The sequence below is a fragment of the Vulpes lagopus genome, chromosome 22 (assembly GCF_018345385.1).
Source record: "Vulpes lagopus strain Blue_001 chromosome 22, ASM1834538v1, whole genome shotgun sequence".
NCBI classification, from domain to species: domain Eukaryota; kingdom Metazoa; phylum Chordata; class Mammalia; order Carnivora; family Canidae; genus Vulpes; species Vulpes lagopus.
In genome coordinates, this window is record NC_054845.1 from 17727569 (window position 1) to 17742705 (window position 15137).

At 40.5% G+C, this 15137-nt stretch overlaps 2 protein-coding genes across 5 annotated transcripts in view; one reads left to right on the forward strand and one right to left on the reverse strand.

The window, feature by feature from the left end:
- UNC80 (unc-80 homolog, NALCN channel complex subunit) overlaps positions 1–15137 on the forward strand; it is a 222738-nt gene that overhangs the window by 38264 nt on the left and 169337 nt on the right. For all 4 annotated transcript variants that reach the window (XM_041737717.1, XM_041737715.1, XM_041737716.1 and 1 more), the window contains exons 8-13: positions 4598–4859; positions 6852–6986; positions 9125–9341; positions 10207–10347; positions 11793–12061; positions 13401–13769. In XM_041737717.1, the coding sequence (XP_041593651.1) occupies positions 4598–4859; positions 6852–6986; positions 9125–9341; positions 10207–10347; positions 11793–12061; positions 13401–13769 (1393 nt within the window). The remainder of the gene's footprint in view (positions 1–4597; positions 4860–6851; positions 6987–9124; positions 9342–10206; positions 10348–11792; positions 12062–13400; positions 13770–15137) is intronic.
- LOC121480614 (putative protein PTGES3L) lies at positions 4915–6222 on the reverse strand. The gene is made up of 4 exons (XM_041737300.1): positions 6202–6222; positions 5340–5584; positions 5088–5253; positions 4915–4989 (listed from the first exon to the last, which is right to left on the reverse strand). The coding sequence occupies exons 1-4, from the start codon at positions 6220–6222 to the stop codon at positions 4915–4917; spliced, it is 507 nt and encodes a 168-aa protein (XP_041593234.1).

A 15137-nucleotide genomic window follows, 5' to 3' on the forward strand; every position in this document is an offset into this window, starting at 1 on the left:
CACTATTTTTGTCTTTTATCTGTGAGCATATTCAATATTTACTTTGATAACTGCTATTTTGGGTTTGTATTATCCATCTTATTTTGTGCTTTTTATTTACTTTGCTCTTTATGTGTTTCTTTTCTCTCTTCTCATTCATTGACTGAGTTTTCTCTAAATCCCATTTTCCTTCTCTTGGAAGGATATGGTTATCATTGAAAGTTTAACACAGATACTTGACTAATGAAAGTCACAATTCAATAAGCTCTCAACCCTCCTTTTGAACAGCACAAGAACTTTTGACTGCAACTCTTTTATTAGATATTGTTATCCCAACAATGGGTAATGAACATATCCACTACCCTGTAAAAATTTTCTTGTGATGACTGAGGATGGAGAAAGAATGGGATGAGGAGGTGAAAAATTACTAAGGATCACAATAATATTTGGCCAAGTAGTGCTGATCTGCTTTTTGTCACTAGAGATGGTTTGCAATCTAGAATTTCATATGAATGAAAATGGTCTTTTTTTGTCTGACTTCTTTTATTCTGCATAATTACCGAGTATACCAATAGCTCTGACCTTGGTCCATTACATGCACATACACAGTTTATTTATACATTTACCTGTTGGTGGAATGGGCATTTGTGTAATTTTAAATTTGGGTCTATTACATTCTTATTAAGTTCTTCTCTACTCCATGATTATAAAAAATAGCCAAAATATTTTCCTAGTACTCATGTTTTTATATTTTTACATTTAAATCATAATCTGTCTTGATTTTTTATAAAATGCCAATTTAAGATAGGCTAAATTATGTTTTTCTGAATAAGTCCATTATGACAATATTATTTATTTGTTTATCCTTTGCATTAATTTAATGCAAGACCTTTTTGACATATTGGATTCTTATAAATATTTGAATCTTTTGTAGCTCCATGTTGTATACCACTGAACTCTTATCTATTCCTAAATTAACACTAATTGGCCAAATATTGTTGTAATACACACATTAGTATCTGGCAACTTACATTCTTTATACTTCCTTTTAAATATTTCTTGATTACACTCAAAGTTTTATTCTTTCATCCAGTTAAACTTCAGAATAGTCTCATTGATTTATAAAAGATAAACCCATTTGGAATTTTGTTCAGAATTTGTGACTCTACGATTTATAATAAGAAATATATGCTTGGCCTTAGTCCCTGTTTCTGTCACTGAGCTCCTAAAACCCTTAGAATTTCCTGAATGATGAAAGCAACAAAGGTGACTTTGTTATGACTAGGGGAAGGCTGCTAGGAGAACCAACCATGTGATTAGAGGGTTGAAACTTTTAGTCACGCCCCCTGATCTCCAGGAAGGGCTGGAATTTGAATCAATTGCCAGTGGCTAATGATTTAGTCAAATATGTCTGTGTAATGAAGCTTCCAAAAAATGCCAAAGAGGGCGGGATTCAGAGAGCTTCTGGGCTGGTGAACATGAGGAGGTGCTAGGAGAGTAGTGCCCCCAGAGAAGGCATGGAAGTCCATGCCCCTTCCCCATACCTTGCCCTAAGTGTCTCCTCTGCCTGGCTGTTCCTGAGTTGTATGTTTTTTTTATAATACATCAGTAATCTAGTGAGTAAACCGGTTTGCTGAGTTCTGTGAACCACTCTAGAAAATTAATTGAATCCAAGGAGGGGATCGTGGGAACTTTTGATTTAAAACCTGACAGTAAGAAGTACAGGTAACAACCTGGACTTGCAATTGGAATCTGAATTTCAGGGGTAGGGGAAAGGGTAGGTCATGGGAATCTCCATCTGTGGCCAGTTGATTGGAAGCATAGGTGACAACCTGGGCTCATGACTGGTGTCTGAAGTAGGAGAGAGAGCAGGCTTGCAGGACTGAACCCTTAACCTGTGGAATCTGATGCTGTCTCTGGATAGACAGGTGTCAGAATTTAGTTGACAGAATGGACCCAGTTGGTATCCAGAAAATTGGTTGTGGTGTGGAACAGACCTCCCCCCCGCCCCCGCAACAAATATACATGTTGACATTGGGTTCAGAACAAAAAAGAAAATTACATTAAGCTTATAGATTACTGAGGGAGGGATGAAAATCTTTAAAATATTGAGAATGTATCCTAATAACAGTTTGGGGCGCCTGGGTGGCTCAGTCAGTTACACATCCAGCTCCTGATTTTGGCTCAGATCATGATGTCAGGGTTGTGAGATCAAGCCCAGTGCAGAACCTCCTTAAGATTCTCTCCCGTGGGGCAACTGGGTGGCTCAGCTGTTTGACTGCAGCTCAGGTCATGATCTCAGGGTCCTGGGATCAACCCTGGGATCTCAGCAGAGAAGTCTGCTTCTCCCTCTCCCTCTACCTATCGCCACCCAACTCTATCCTCTCATAAATAAATAAATAAATAAATAAATAAATAAATAAATAAATAAATGTTGTTTATTAAGATTTTCTTAAAAAGTGTTTTACCATATTGTTTGTGGTGGTCCCCAAGTACCCCCAACTTCCTGTATTATTCTGTTTTAGTAGGAGGGTGATGTTTAAGGCTAACCTGTTTAGTGCCTATACAGTCTTTCCTAGTTTACCCTGATAATAGTCATTTTTTTTAAGTCATATAGAACAATGGTCAAATCTACATTGAAAGTTAGATATTTCCTACATATTGCTGATACCAGTTGTGTTAAATTAACATTTCTTTCCCCTACATTTTGGAATAGATGTTTATCTTCAGCTTATTGGGCCAAATGTTATTTACATTTGAACATAGTAAGTTGTCAGTTTTGTTCCTCATCATCTTGCCATGAACCCATGGCATTTACCTATTGTTACTTCTATTGAGCTCTTTTTTTTCTTCTGTTGTCAAAATGTACATATTGCTTATATGTAAAAAAAAAAAAAAAGCCTTTGATTTCTCCATTTTTGTCTTGAGTTCTGAAATTTATTAATTCATTCAAATAAATGAATAGGCACTAATCAAGTAAACAGTATAATAAGTTATGCTACATGCTATGAAGAAAATTGGAACACGGTGAAGAGATGGGGGTAGTGGCAGACAGAGGCCACTCTACACAGTGGTTGAGGAAGATCTCTCTTGAGGGGATGACATTGGAACAGAGCCTAGATAAAACCAAGGCATCCAGGGTAGAAATTTCCATGTAGAAGAAGAGCTCTGAAGCCAGCATAAGTTTGATGTAATCGAGAGTAGTAAGAAAGCCAATGTGGCTGAAACACAGCTTCTAGATGTGTCAGGATTGGTTCAATCAGTAGAGAGAAACTAAACAGTACTTGAACAGGGAAAGTTTAATATAGAGAATTATTAAGTATGACAGGACTAGAGTATTAGAGTAGAGAGGGAGTGGCTCATAAGAAGAGAATTCTAAAGGATTTAGGAATCACAAATATAATGGAGCAATCACCAACTCTCAGAGTCATACGAAACACCCAGGAGAGATCCCTTTCTTCCCAGGATTGAGATTATGACCCTGTTGGAGAGGGCAAAGTTAGGACTCTATGGAGATTGCAGAGAAGTCACTGTGGGGCTGCACAGAGGAACCTCCTGGGAATTTCCTCCTGGAAATCTACTCTTTGGAAGTTGTCGGAAATCCAACCCTCTAGGGTGTTAGAGAATGCTAGTCATGGGGAGATGTCTTAGTAGGGGTGCTCTGCTAAAAAACCTCCAAAAGAAAGTGCCAGGGAAGCTGCTGGCCACTGGGTGCTGCTGGCTACTGGACATTATGGAAGCTGAGCAGAGAAAGCTGTGTGTAGTGCTAGAAAAAAATATCCATGCTACAGAAGTTAAGCTTATGTACCTTCACATCCCCTGGGACATCTACAATTATGTATTATACTGTGTAATTGTATAAACTTATTTTGTAGTGAAATTAAGTTGAACACCAAATAATGACTGTTACCATGTATTTAAATTGAATAATGGAATTTCAGAACCTTGAGATTTTTTAAATTAACTTTGCTATTTTATATGAATATACAGCTATAGAATTTGCAAAATGATTTCAAAATTTTGAAAATTTTCTTCATAACCTTTACTCATTTAGTACTTTGCAATTTCCCTTGATTCTTTTACATACTATTATCACCAATAATAAATTAAAATAGCCAATAAAGTACACAAATACTTCCATTTCTATCAAGGTAAAAAAAAAAAAGCCTGATTATATAAAAGGAACATCATAATCTGAACCTCATCTATTTCCCTAGACACTCCTCATCATCCCCACCCAAGTTACTCACCAACTAACACCAACTAATTGCTTACTCTCCCCCACCTACTCAAAACTCATGATTTTTTACTCCACCTTGATAGGCATGGTTTCTCCTCTGACTAAAATGCTGATGTACCCTCTTGCCCCATCCTCAGCCTTGCCTAGCTAATTCCTACCTATCCTTCAAAATTCTTTTTAACCTTTCTGCTTCCAGGAAGCATCTAGCAAAAGTGAAATGAGTGAGACCAGTTGGGAGGATAGAAGAGTAAACTAGACAAAAAATAAGTGGAGGAATAAGTAAACAAATGAGAAAAGCAGACCTATAAGCCATGTTATGTCACCCCTTGGAATGTTTGATTGCCAATATAATCATCTTCTTTCTGTCATTGGAAACAGAGCCTCTCTTGTGATACCTCCATGCCAAAGGTCCCGCTATGCCACCTACTTTGATGTTGCTGTTCTTCGCTGCCTACTGCAGCCCCATTGGTCTGAGGAAGGCACTCAGTGGTCTCTGATGTACTATCTGCAAAGACTGCGGCACATGTTGGAAGAGAAGCCTGAAAAGCCCCCAGAGCCAGATATTCCTCTCCTGCCCAGACCCAGGAGCAGCTCAATGGTGGCAGCAGCTCCCTCACTAGTGAACACCCACAAAACCCAAGTAAGAGAAACTCCGTCCATTGTCTTTTTTTTTTTTAACAGTTCCTACAGATTTATTATAATCTATCTGCTGCATCTTTGGCTTTTGCTCTACCACATATATACACACAGCTCGAGCACTCAAGAGATTCCTGATGAGTGGCCCAAACTCAAAGATTACAGCCAATTGGTAGAAAGTCAGGAGCCCCACCAGTCTACTCTCCTGTTCTGCTGTCTGATGCAGCCATACCCAGGTGTCAGAATCATCATCTAGGTCCTCCATGCCAGGGGGAGGTCTCTTGGTGCTGACCTTCCTCAGAAGCTCTGCGTAACATTCCACCTGAGCCAGCTCCACCTCATCCTCCTCTTCCCAGTCCCTCCAGTTATCAAAGTCCATAGACAACCACACTGGCTTGATATCCTCTTTGAGTCCACCTTCTCCTTTCATTTCCTCACAAAGCAAGTAGTGGAGTAACAAGAGTGCTTATCCTGGGAGTCCTTGGAGTTCACCTTAGCATAGAATTCAATCTCATTGTACAACTCCACTCCACTGGCATTCTTGCAGCTGAACACAATATGGTGGTCTTTGATGAGCAGGTGTACCTCGGTGCTGTCCTCAACACAAAGCTCCATGAACACATACTTGGGCCTGTTGTACCACAGCATCTGGGCATGCTGCCTTGCCGTGGTGGCTCCCGCTACCCGGTGGTGTTTGGACGCCAAGGCAAGGACTGCTATCTTTAGATCCTGGGGACACCCACAGAAGCTGCCTCATGTCCCTACAGCCAAGGGATCTGTACTCTGGAGAAAGTCAAATGACTTGTCCCAAGCTTTGTTCATCTCTTTCTCCAATGCTTAGTGCATTCAGTGTCTGATTCACAATAGGCACTCTAGTCCATCGTCTTTTGAATCCACAACTTTGGCCATAGAAGGTTCTCTTGTTCTCCTATGCATCCATTTCTTTATTCCAGTGCTATTTTGTTGGTGGTTTACTCTGATGCTATTATCCTTTCCCTTCTTTCTTATATTGCTAGACCCTTTTGCTTCTTTTTATCATCTAATTTGCCATTTAAAGAAGGGTGTCAAAATGCCTCTTGCTCACACTAGAGTTAAGACCTGTTGATCCAGAATAATGGAAAATTGGTCCTTCCAGCTAACTGAAGTACTAGTTAATAGAGAGCTCTCACATACAACTGTGAATTACTGACATCATGAAATGTGTGACATTAGCATTTTACTGAACATGGTTTAACACCTTTTGCTAGACTCAAGATTTTTTAGCACCTCAATATCATAATTAGAGATATTTCCTTAGGATATACAGTCTTGCTATTTATTATAGATGTTTGGAAAAATAAACTGACTGTATCCTGATTTGGTGACATCCCCCTGAAAATCACTTGTTAATAAACAGATGTGCTAATATCAGCTTGGACCCTTTCTCTTTTCCTCTTTCTCATCAATACTATGTGTTGGATATGTAGAGAAAAAGTGTGATTTGCAGTGTATTCCAGTTGTTTGGTTTACTTAAGCATGAATTGGCTATGTCTGAAAAAGTCTACATATTCTGAAAATAAACATGAGCAATATTAGAGTGAAAGGGAGAGAGACTCTCTTTTAATAGTAGATGATTCTGCCCAAAGTAAAAATCTCCTTGGGTGAATCATTAAACAGAAAAAAAAATTTTTTTAATGAAGAGAGAAAATGAGATACCTGTCTCCTCCCTATTTTCTTAGCTTTACCAAATATGAAGCTTCCAGGTCCCACTGTTAGAAACTCCAAATGGGAGTTACTCTTGATATATAACGTATCTCTTCAGTAGCAGAATATGGATTCTAAAAGTCTGGACACACATGTGAAATACTTCATAAATATCAAAAGAGTAGGCACATCCCTATTAAAAATATGACATCTCAATAAGAAAAGTCTTTGGAAAAAAAAAAAAAAAAGAAAAGTCTTTGGATATAAAGCCCTAAGTCCTTGATTGTAAAGTCTACCTTTATTGTCTATTAAGGATCTCACCATGAAGTGTAATGAAGAGGAAAAATCTCTTAGCCCTGAGGCCTTTTCCAAGGTTTCGCTGACCAATTTGCGTAGGTCTGCAGTCCCAGATCTTTCTTCAGACCTTGGCATGAACATCTTTAAGAAGGTGAGTAGAACCACTTATGCTCTTTGATATTTTGGTAATTGGGGGAAAAATCAGTAGGACATGAGGTAATGCTGCAGAATGGGACGGTTTGGGAAAGGAACCTTGAGGAGAGAAGTCAGCCCCCAGTTCTAACACTGGCTTGCAGCATGGCCTTATGCAAATCCCTCTATGTGCATGACTGTTTCCCATTCTCAGTGTTGCCAAGCTCAATCCTGATGATGTGTATAGGGTAATTTCAGTAGTGTGATGGTGTAGGTAGTTGTGGTGGACTTGATGGCTACCTATATTTGTATGGTTCATCTTATTTTATCAAGCATTTTAGATAAATGCTTCTCACTTAACCCGATGAGATCCTAATTTTCCATATTTTGCACCTAAGAAACTGAGTCTTACCCAAGTTCTCAGAGTGATGGGATCATCATGGAACATTTATTCTGCAAGTCATCTCCAGCTTAAAGACAACAAAACAAACCAAAAAAATAAATAAAGTAGAAAATCCTTACATCAGATCACTAGATTTCCTACCCACACAACTTGTTATATGTCAAAGCATAGGTTTCCATTCAATAAACATTAATTTTGCATTCATTAAAACTCTAAAGAAATTAAAGATGGAGTTGAGTGTACACTTGGGAATCACCTAATCAGGGTTCAAATTCTTGCTCTGCCACTTTTCAACCTTTCATGATCCTGGCCAAATGATTCTTTTATTTGTAAGTTTGGTACATTATACAGTTACCTCAAAGGGTTATGAGGTAGTAGTGAGATAATGAATGTAAAATCCTTATTTTGCTTGGCACTTAGTAAGTACTCAGTAAATGTTAATTATTATCAAAAAAGAAAGGAGCTGAGCCTTAAAAATTTTGGTAGTTTGTGAAAGGTTGAATCCAAACTCAAAACCAGGGTCTTCAAGCTAAATAGTTCATGCTCTTATGAACCCACCATTCCACCTCTTTTTCTAAGTATGTGGAGCTAATTAACTAGGAAATGTATGTGTAGTAGCTTCATTTCCTATTTTAAAAAATAATTAGTCAAATGTGTCCATGAAGGACATAGAACATATTATTAACTTACCTATGAGCTTAGTGTTGCTAAGCAAGCAGTCATATCTACCTTCATTGACAGTGCAATGATAGGCAATGGCTGTAGTTTTTCTAAAAATGTTGCTCATCATGGGGGAATAAGTTTTCAGTACTGAAGGCACATGAGGATCTCTGGGGAGCCATAAAATTTCACGCGCCCAGTCCCGAACCCAGACCAATTAGGTCAGAATTAATACAAGGCCAGACATTGGTATATTTTAAAAGCTTCCCAAGAAATTCTGAACTCTTATTTATACTGGATTTTGAACTTGTTTGGTAGGAGTAATAGGAGTAATGAGTTTGTACCAATTCATGCCTGTGTCTTTTTTGACTCTCCTTATGGACACTGGCAAACACTTGATTGAAGTTGTCCAGCTGGAAAAATTGGTCTCAATCCTGGAAAAATGGAACAGAAAATACTGGCTGGTCCAAGTGGTGACTCAGGGATCCTATACTCTAATCCAGTGGTTCTTAAATTGTAGCGTGTATTGGAATCACCTACCGGGCTTATTAAAATATACATTGCTAGGCCTTACCTTCTGTGATTCTGATCTAGTATGTGTGGGGTTGAACCTGTGAATTTGTACTTCTAATAGTTTCCCAGTTGATACTGATGCCACTGGTCCAGGGACAACCTAGCCCAGCAGAAAGACCCAGGGAATAGGTTACCTTTTGCTTTGTTGCTTTCAGTCTTTAAATGCATTATGGAAATTTCACCCACCTTTATTGGATGATACTCTGTGACTTTCAGGGTTTCTTCTTCCTGGAACATTCCTGTATTTTCTTTTAAAGATTTTGTTTGTTTATTCATGAGAGACACACAGAGAGAGGCAGAGATATTGGCAGAGACAGAAGCAGGCTCCTCACAGGGAGCCTGATGCAGGAAACGATCCGAGGATCCAGGATCGTGCGCTGAGCTGAAGGTGCTCAACCGTTGAGCCACCCAGGCATCCCAGAACATTCCTGTATTTTGTTGCAAATTACAGAACCCTTTGGGAGGCAAGATGCCACTTCTTCTTTGCCCTGTGCCTAATCCTTTACCTCTCATCCTCACAGTTCAAGAGCCGCAAAGAAGACCGAGAGAGGAAAGGCTCCATCCCATTCCATCACACAGGGAAGAGGAGACCTCGAAGAATGGGAGTGCCATTCTTGCTTCACGAGGACCATCTGGATGTGTCCCCCACGCGAAGCACATTCTCCTTTGGAAGTTTCTCTGGGCTTGGAGAAGACAGACGAGGCATTGAGAAAGGAGGCTGGCAAACCACCATTTTAGGTGACCACAAGGACTTTTCAAAGTAGGGCAGAGCTTGAGTGACCTGTTTAGAAATCTGGATCTAGGGCTCCGGGGCAAATCTGCATCTTTCTTGAACAGTGTAGTCAAGAAATGTGGGCCCAGATGCTACTTCTAGTACCAAAGGAATGCAGATAATTTAATTAAATACGGGAGAACCCTGTATAATTAGACAGGTTAATGGCCCTATTTCTTTGGTACTCTAGATGTGGAAATATGGCCTGGAAGGGTCCTATGCATTAGCTTTTGTTGTGAATCCAAAGGCAGACTTTACTTTGGATATTAGAAAAGGAAGATGTGAAAAAAAAAAAAGAAAGGAAAAAAAGGCTTTTTTTTTCTTACTTTCCGTCTTCTTTTTTTTTTTAAGATTTTATTTATTTATTCATTAGAGAGAGAGAGAGAGAGAGAGAGAGGCAGAGACACAGGCAGAGGGAGAAGCAGGCTCCACAGGGAGCCCGATGTGGGACTCGATCCCGGGTCTCCAGGATCATGCCCTGGGCCAAAGGCGGCGCTAAACCACTGAGCCACCTGGGCTGCCCCTTTTTCTTTCTTTCTGGATGGCATCTCAAGAAAGCCAGCTGAAATCCAGAAACCAGAAACCGACAGCTAGCTGGGACTCCACCTCTGGTTTCTGGCATTTGGCTTAGATTGGGGCTGAGCTTCCAGCAGGCAGCTTCCTCAGTCGTCTTGACCTTGACCATTCCCAGAACCAGCCCGATTGCTGCTGCTTGGCTGTGTCTCACGCACCTAATGTCCCTTTACTCCACCTGCTGTCCTTTGGAAAGACGAACTCTCAGGGGAGAATTTTCGTGTTCAGACCCTCTTGTGGTGTTCTTGTCCATCTCAGGGAAATTCACCCGGCGGGGCAGCTCGGATGCAGCCACGGAGATGGAGAGCCTGAGTGCCAGGCACTCCCACTCCCATCACACGCTGGTGAGCGACCTCCCAGATCATTCCAACAGCCACGGAGAAAACACTGTCAAGGAAGGTGGGTCGGAGGCGGCACCTGCCGGCGGGAGTTCAGGTGCCTTTTCCTCTTTCCTGTTTTTACTCCATGTCTCATTTTCATTGTCAGCTGGCTCCTTGTACGTTTTGAAAGCTTGCATTTCATGTATTATATCGCTTGGTAAATTCACTTGTGAGCCATTCTTAGGATTTCTTAGGAGCAGAAGCTATTTGATGGCATGCTGCAACCACCAGGCCTCTCAGAGGCAAGGCAAGCCACTCATACTTGTTTTCCAAAGGTCATAGACCCACAGGGCTAGGAGAGGCTTGGAAGACAGCTATAGTCAGTACTTTGGTCCCCAGAAGGATGTCCCTCTAAAGGGCCTGCCCACCTTCAGTGGGAGGAAAGTCACTGCCTTCCAAGCCTACCCCTTCTTTTCTCAGACAGCTGCTATTTCAAAGAGGTGCCTTCCATGCTTTATGTGGAGAAAACTGTGTATCTGAGTAGAATCCCGAATTGGTTCTTATTCTGTACTCTTTACCAATGAGTGGAAATGTAACTCCTCTTCTCCCCAGAGTGTGTTTCAAGTATTTGATGATATCTTTTTTTTTTAAGATTTTATTTATTTATTCATGAGAGACACAGAGAGGAGAGAGAGAGAGAGAGAGAGAGAGAGAGAGAGAGAGAGAGAGAGAGAGGGAGAAGCAAGCTCCATGCAGGGAGCCTGACATGGGACTCGATCCCGGGTCTCCAAGATCATGCCCTGGGCTGAAGGCGGTGCTAAACCGCTGAGCCACCCGGGCTGCCCCAACCACCACAAATTTATGTTCCATTACTCTTGAACAAAGGAGAAAAAAAAATCCTCACTTGCTGTTGCTTAAATACCCTAGATAAAACCAAATATTTTACTCTGCCACAAACTTGTGGGGAAATACTTCAACTAAACTAGATGCTAAAAACATTAGCAAATCCTGAACATGCATGGATCCGACCGTATAGTATGATCCGCCACTTAACACTGGGTAAAATCCACCTGTTAAACAAGAGTTACACTCTAGCCTGGGTCTTAAGGAAACCAGTTGGAATCCACATTTTCTATAACCTTCATTATTTTTTTAAAGATTTATTTATTTATGATGGACACAGAGAGAGAGAGAGGCAGAGACCTAGGCAGAGGGAGAAGCAGGCTCCATGCCGGGAGCCCGATGCGGGACTTGATCCCGGGGCTCCAGGATCACGTCCTGGGCCAAAGGCAGGTGCCAGACCGCTGAGCCACCCAGGGATCCCCTATAACTTTCATTATTTACCAGATATTACATGGCTTTTGACACTCCGAGGCAATTCCATGGAAATTGAGAATAGCTTTGAGACTATAAGTCAAACATCTATGACGCTTCAGCTGTGATTGTGCTCATTAGAGTGTACTGTCTGGCACGATGTTACAAGCTGACATGGGGAGAACTAATACGTGGCTTTCTTTTTATTAGTGAGATCTCAGATCTCCACTATCACAGTGGCAACCTTCAACACCACCCTGGCATCGTTCAACGTAGGCTACGCAGACTTTTTCAGTGAGCATATGAGGAAGCTCTGCAACCAGGTGCCTATCCCGGAGATGACACATGAACCCCTGGCTTGTGCAAACCTGCCCCGAAGCCTCACAGACTCCTGCATAAACTACAGCTACTTAGAGGACACGGAACATATCGATGGGACCAATAACTTTGTCCACAAGAATGGCATGCTTGATCTTTCGGTAAGAAGCTTATCAAAGCTTGGAAGATACAGACTCTTTGATCTAGTTTTTAGGACGTTGGGAAAAACAGGCATATAGGTTCTTACCAATGTTGAACCTCAAAATTAAAGGGCTACCCGTATAAAAAATTCCGTGGATGTGTCAACCATTACAGAGGCACCTTTCCCTTTTTTTCCCCAAGCATTATACTACATGAGATGTGATCTCAGAATATGTTTATAATCCAAAAACATTATCAAATCCTGAATATGCATATCTAAAATGTACATAAATGTGTGTGTACTAAGTCCCTTTTTTTTGTAGAATAAGAGAAAAAGTTCTCAGTTTATTTTATTTCGTTATATAAGCAACATGACTCCAAACCTCCCATGTAGCAAGGGAAAATGAATAGAAGCCCATTAAAAGATTTAAACTTGCATTCTCAAGAATGCCTGTCTTGATTATAGTTATTAGCAAATGAAAGGGTTGTTATAATTTACAATTATATTTCACAAAATTTTTTATTTCACATCAGAGAACTGGCTCAGTAAATAATTTAAAATATTAAAATCAATGAAAGGACATAATTTAAACATGCAAATATTTTGCATTTAAAATTGAAGTGTAAATAATGATACAATTGTGAACGCCTCAATGTTCCTTTATCTTGTAGATATGGAAATCATTGTTCTTTATCCATTATTGACAGAAAGTGCAAAGCAGAGGATTAAAGCACTCTGATTTAAAAAATCAGCTGACTATAAGAATATAAGAAATAGTGAAAGGGACCATAAGGGAAGGGGGGGAAACTGAGTGGGGAAAAATTAGAGAGGAAGATAAAACCATGAGAGACTCCTAACTCTCGAAAACAAATAAAGGGTTGCAGAAGAAGATGCGGGTGGGGGGATGGAGTGACTGGGTGAAGTGCATTAAGGAGGGCACTTGATGGGATGAGCACTGGGTGTTATACTATATCCTGGCTAATTTAATTTAAATTAAAATCAGTTGAACAGGTTTCCCTTTGGACAAAAAATTACTGTCCCATTAATTCACTGTTCTTCAGGATCCCTATTAATTGTCCCTATTATGGCAAGTTTTGGGATACTTAAGTGAGATGATACATAGAATCATCTTTTTAACACATACATTTTAATTCTTTGGGTGACTTATACTCTATATTAAGCATATACACAAGGTTCCAATGCAGTTTAGATAGGAACATCTAAAGATTACCTGAATTATTCTGAAATGCAAAAAAACAGCCCAAAGAAAATGGACTAAACAGAATAACCAAATCTTTGTAGGAAGAGGTAGTTCGGGCAAATTAATCAGCCTCTGTTTATCTTTGTCTTCTCCTCAGGTGGTTCTGAAGGCTGTTTATCTTGTCCTTAATCATGACATCAGTTCTCGTATCTGTGATGTGGCGCTGAACATTGTTGAATGCTTGCTTCAACTTGGTGTGGTGCCTTGTGTAGAAAAGAACAGAAAGAAGAGTGAAAACAAGGAAAATGAGACTATGGAGAAAAGAGCAAGTGAGGGAACCTTCCAGTTCAAAGGAGTATCTGGAAGTTCACCCTGTGGATTTGGGGGCCCTTCAGTTAGTGGAGCTGGAGATGGTGGAGGAGAAGAAGGAGGAGGTGGAGACGGAGGAGGTGGAGGAGGTGATGGAGGAGGAGGTGGAGGAGGTGGTGGTGGACCTTATGAGAAGAATGATAAGAACCAAGAGAAGGTATGACTGAACCACCTTCTGTGTTCTCGTGAAGTGTTGCCCCTAATTTCTTTCCAGTGCCTGCTTGCCAGCAGTTGGTAGACTCAGAATCACAGCTAGTAACTAAAGCAAGGAAATGGTGAGCCTAGAAATCTCTTTACCGGATTGTCATCAGGCATTAGCAGAAATGGTTAGATGAAACTGTATCTCAATTCAGAAACCACTGCTGTTCAAGCAGTGTTAGAGCTAATTTCCTGGTCACGTATGTCTTCAGGGTTGTTATCTCAGTTACACTATATTACCATAATTCTCCGTCTGCCAAGAATAGCCTCTTTCTCAAGATTATCAGGCTCTGACAAAATTGAGCAGTGTTTTCTTCTCAGATTGACATAACAAAATGCCATAGATTGGGTGGGTTAAACAATAGAAATTTATTTCTCACGCTTCTGGAGGCTGGAAAGTCCAAGGTGAAGGTTCCACAAGGCTTCTTAAGCTTCTTATGGGTTGTAGGTGACTGCCATCTGACTCTGTGCTCACCTGGCCTCTTTTTCTGTATACACACACACACACACACAGAGTTCTCTGGTGTCTTTTCCTTTTTTTTTTTTTAAGGATTTATTTATTTATTCATGAGAGACACAGCAAGAGAGAGGCAGAGACACAGGCTGAGGGAGAAGCAGGTTCCCTGCAAGAAGCCTGATGTGGGACTCGATCCTGGATCCTGGGATCACTCCCTGGGCCAAAGGCAGACACTCAACCACTGAGCCACCCAGGCGTCCCTCTCTGGTGTCTTTTCTTATAAAGGTACTGATCTTATCAGACCAGGACCGTTCTCATGATCTTACCTAATCCTAATTACTTCCCAAAGGCCACATCTTCAAACACCATCACATTGGAGCATAGGGCTTCAACATATTATGAATTTGAGGGGAACACATTCCTACCATAACAAGCAGTATAATTTTTCCTCAAAATAATGTTTTTTTCTCTTGATCTAAGGGACACATTTTTGGGCAGCCAATTTCAATCACTATGGAGAAAAAGGAAGAAATTTATTCAGCTAATTGATTGGTTTATTGGTGTTGGTTCGAAAGACTAGCCTTGGCACTCTCATGTCTCAGTGTTTCACATCTCATGATTTTAGCTTTCTTATTATTGGTTTTTCCTGAATTAATTCCCTTTGCCTTGGTACCACCTTGTTTATGATCTCTGAACTTAATGCCAAAAATTAATCTTCTCCTTTAATTTGGGTTTTAGATAAGAATTATCATAGCTTGGAACTCTTGGGTGGCTCTATAGGTTAAGCGTTGGACTCTTGATATCATCAGGGCTTGATCTCAGGGTTGTGAGTTCAAGTCCCTGCATTGGGCTCCATGCTGGGTTTGAGGT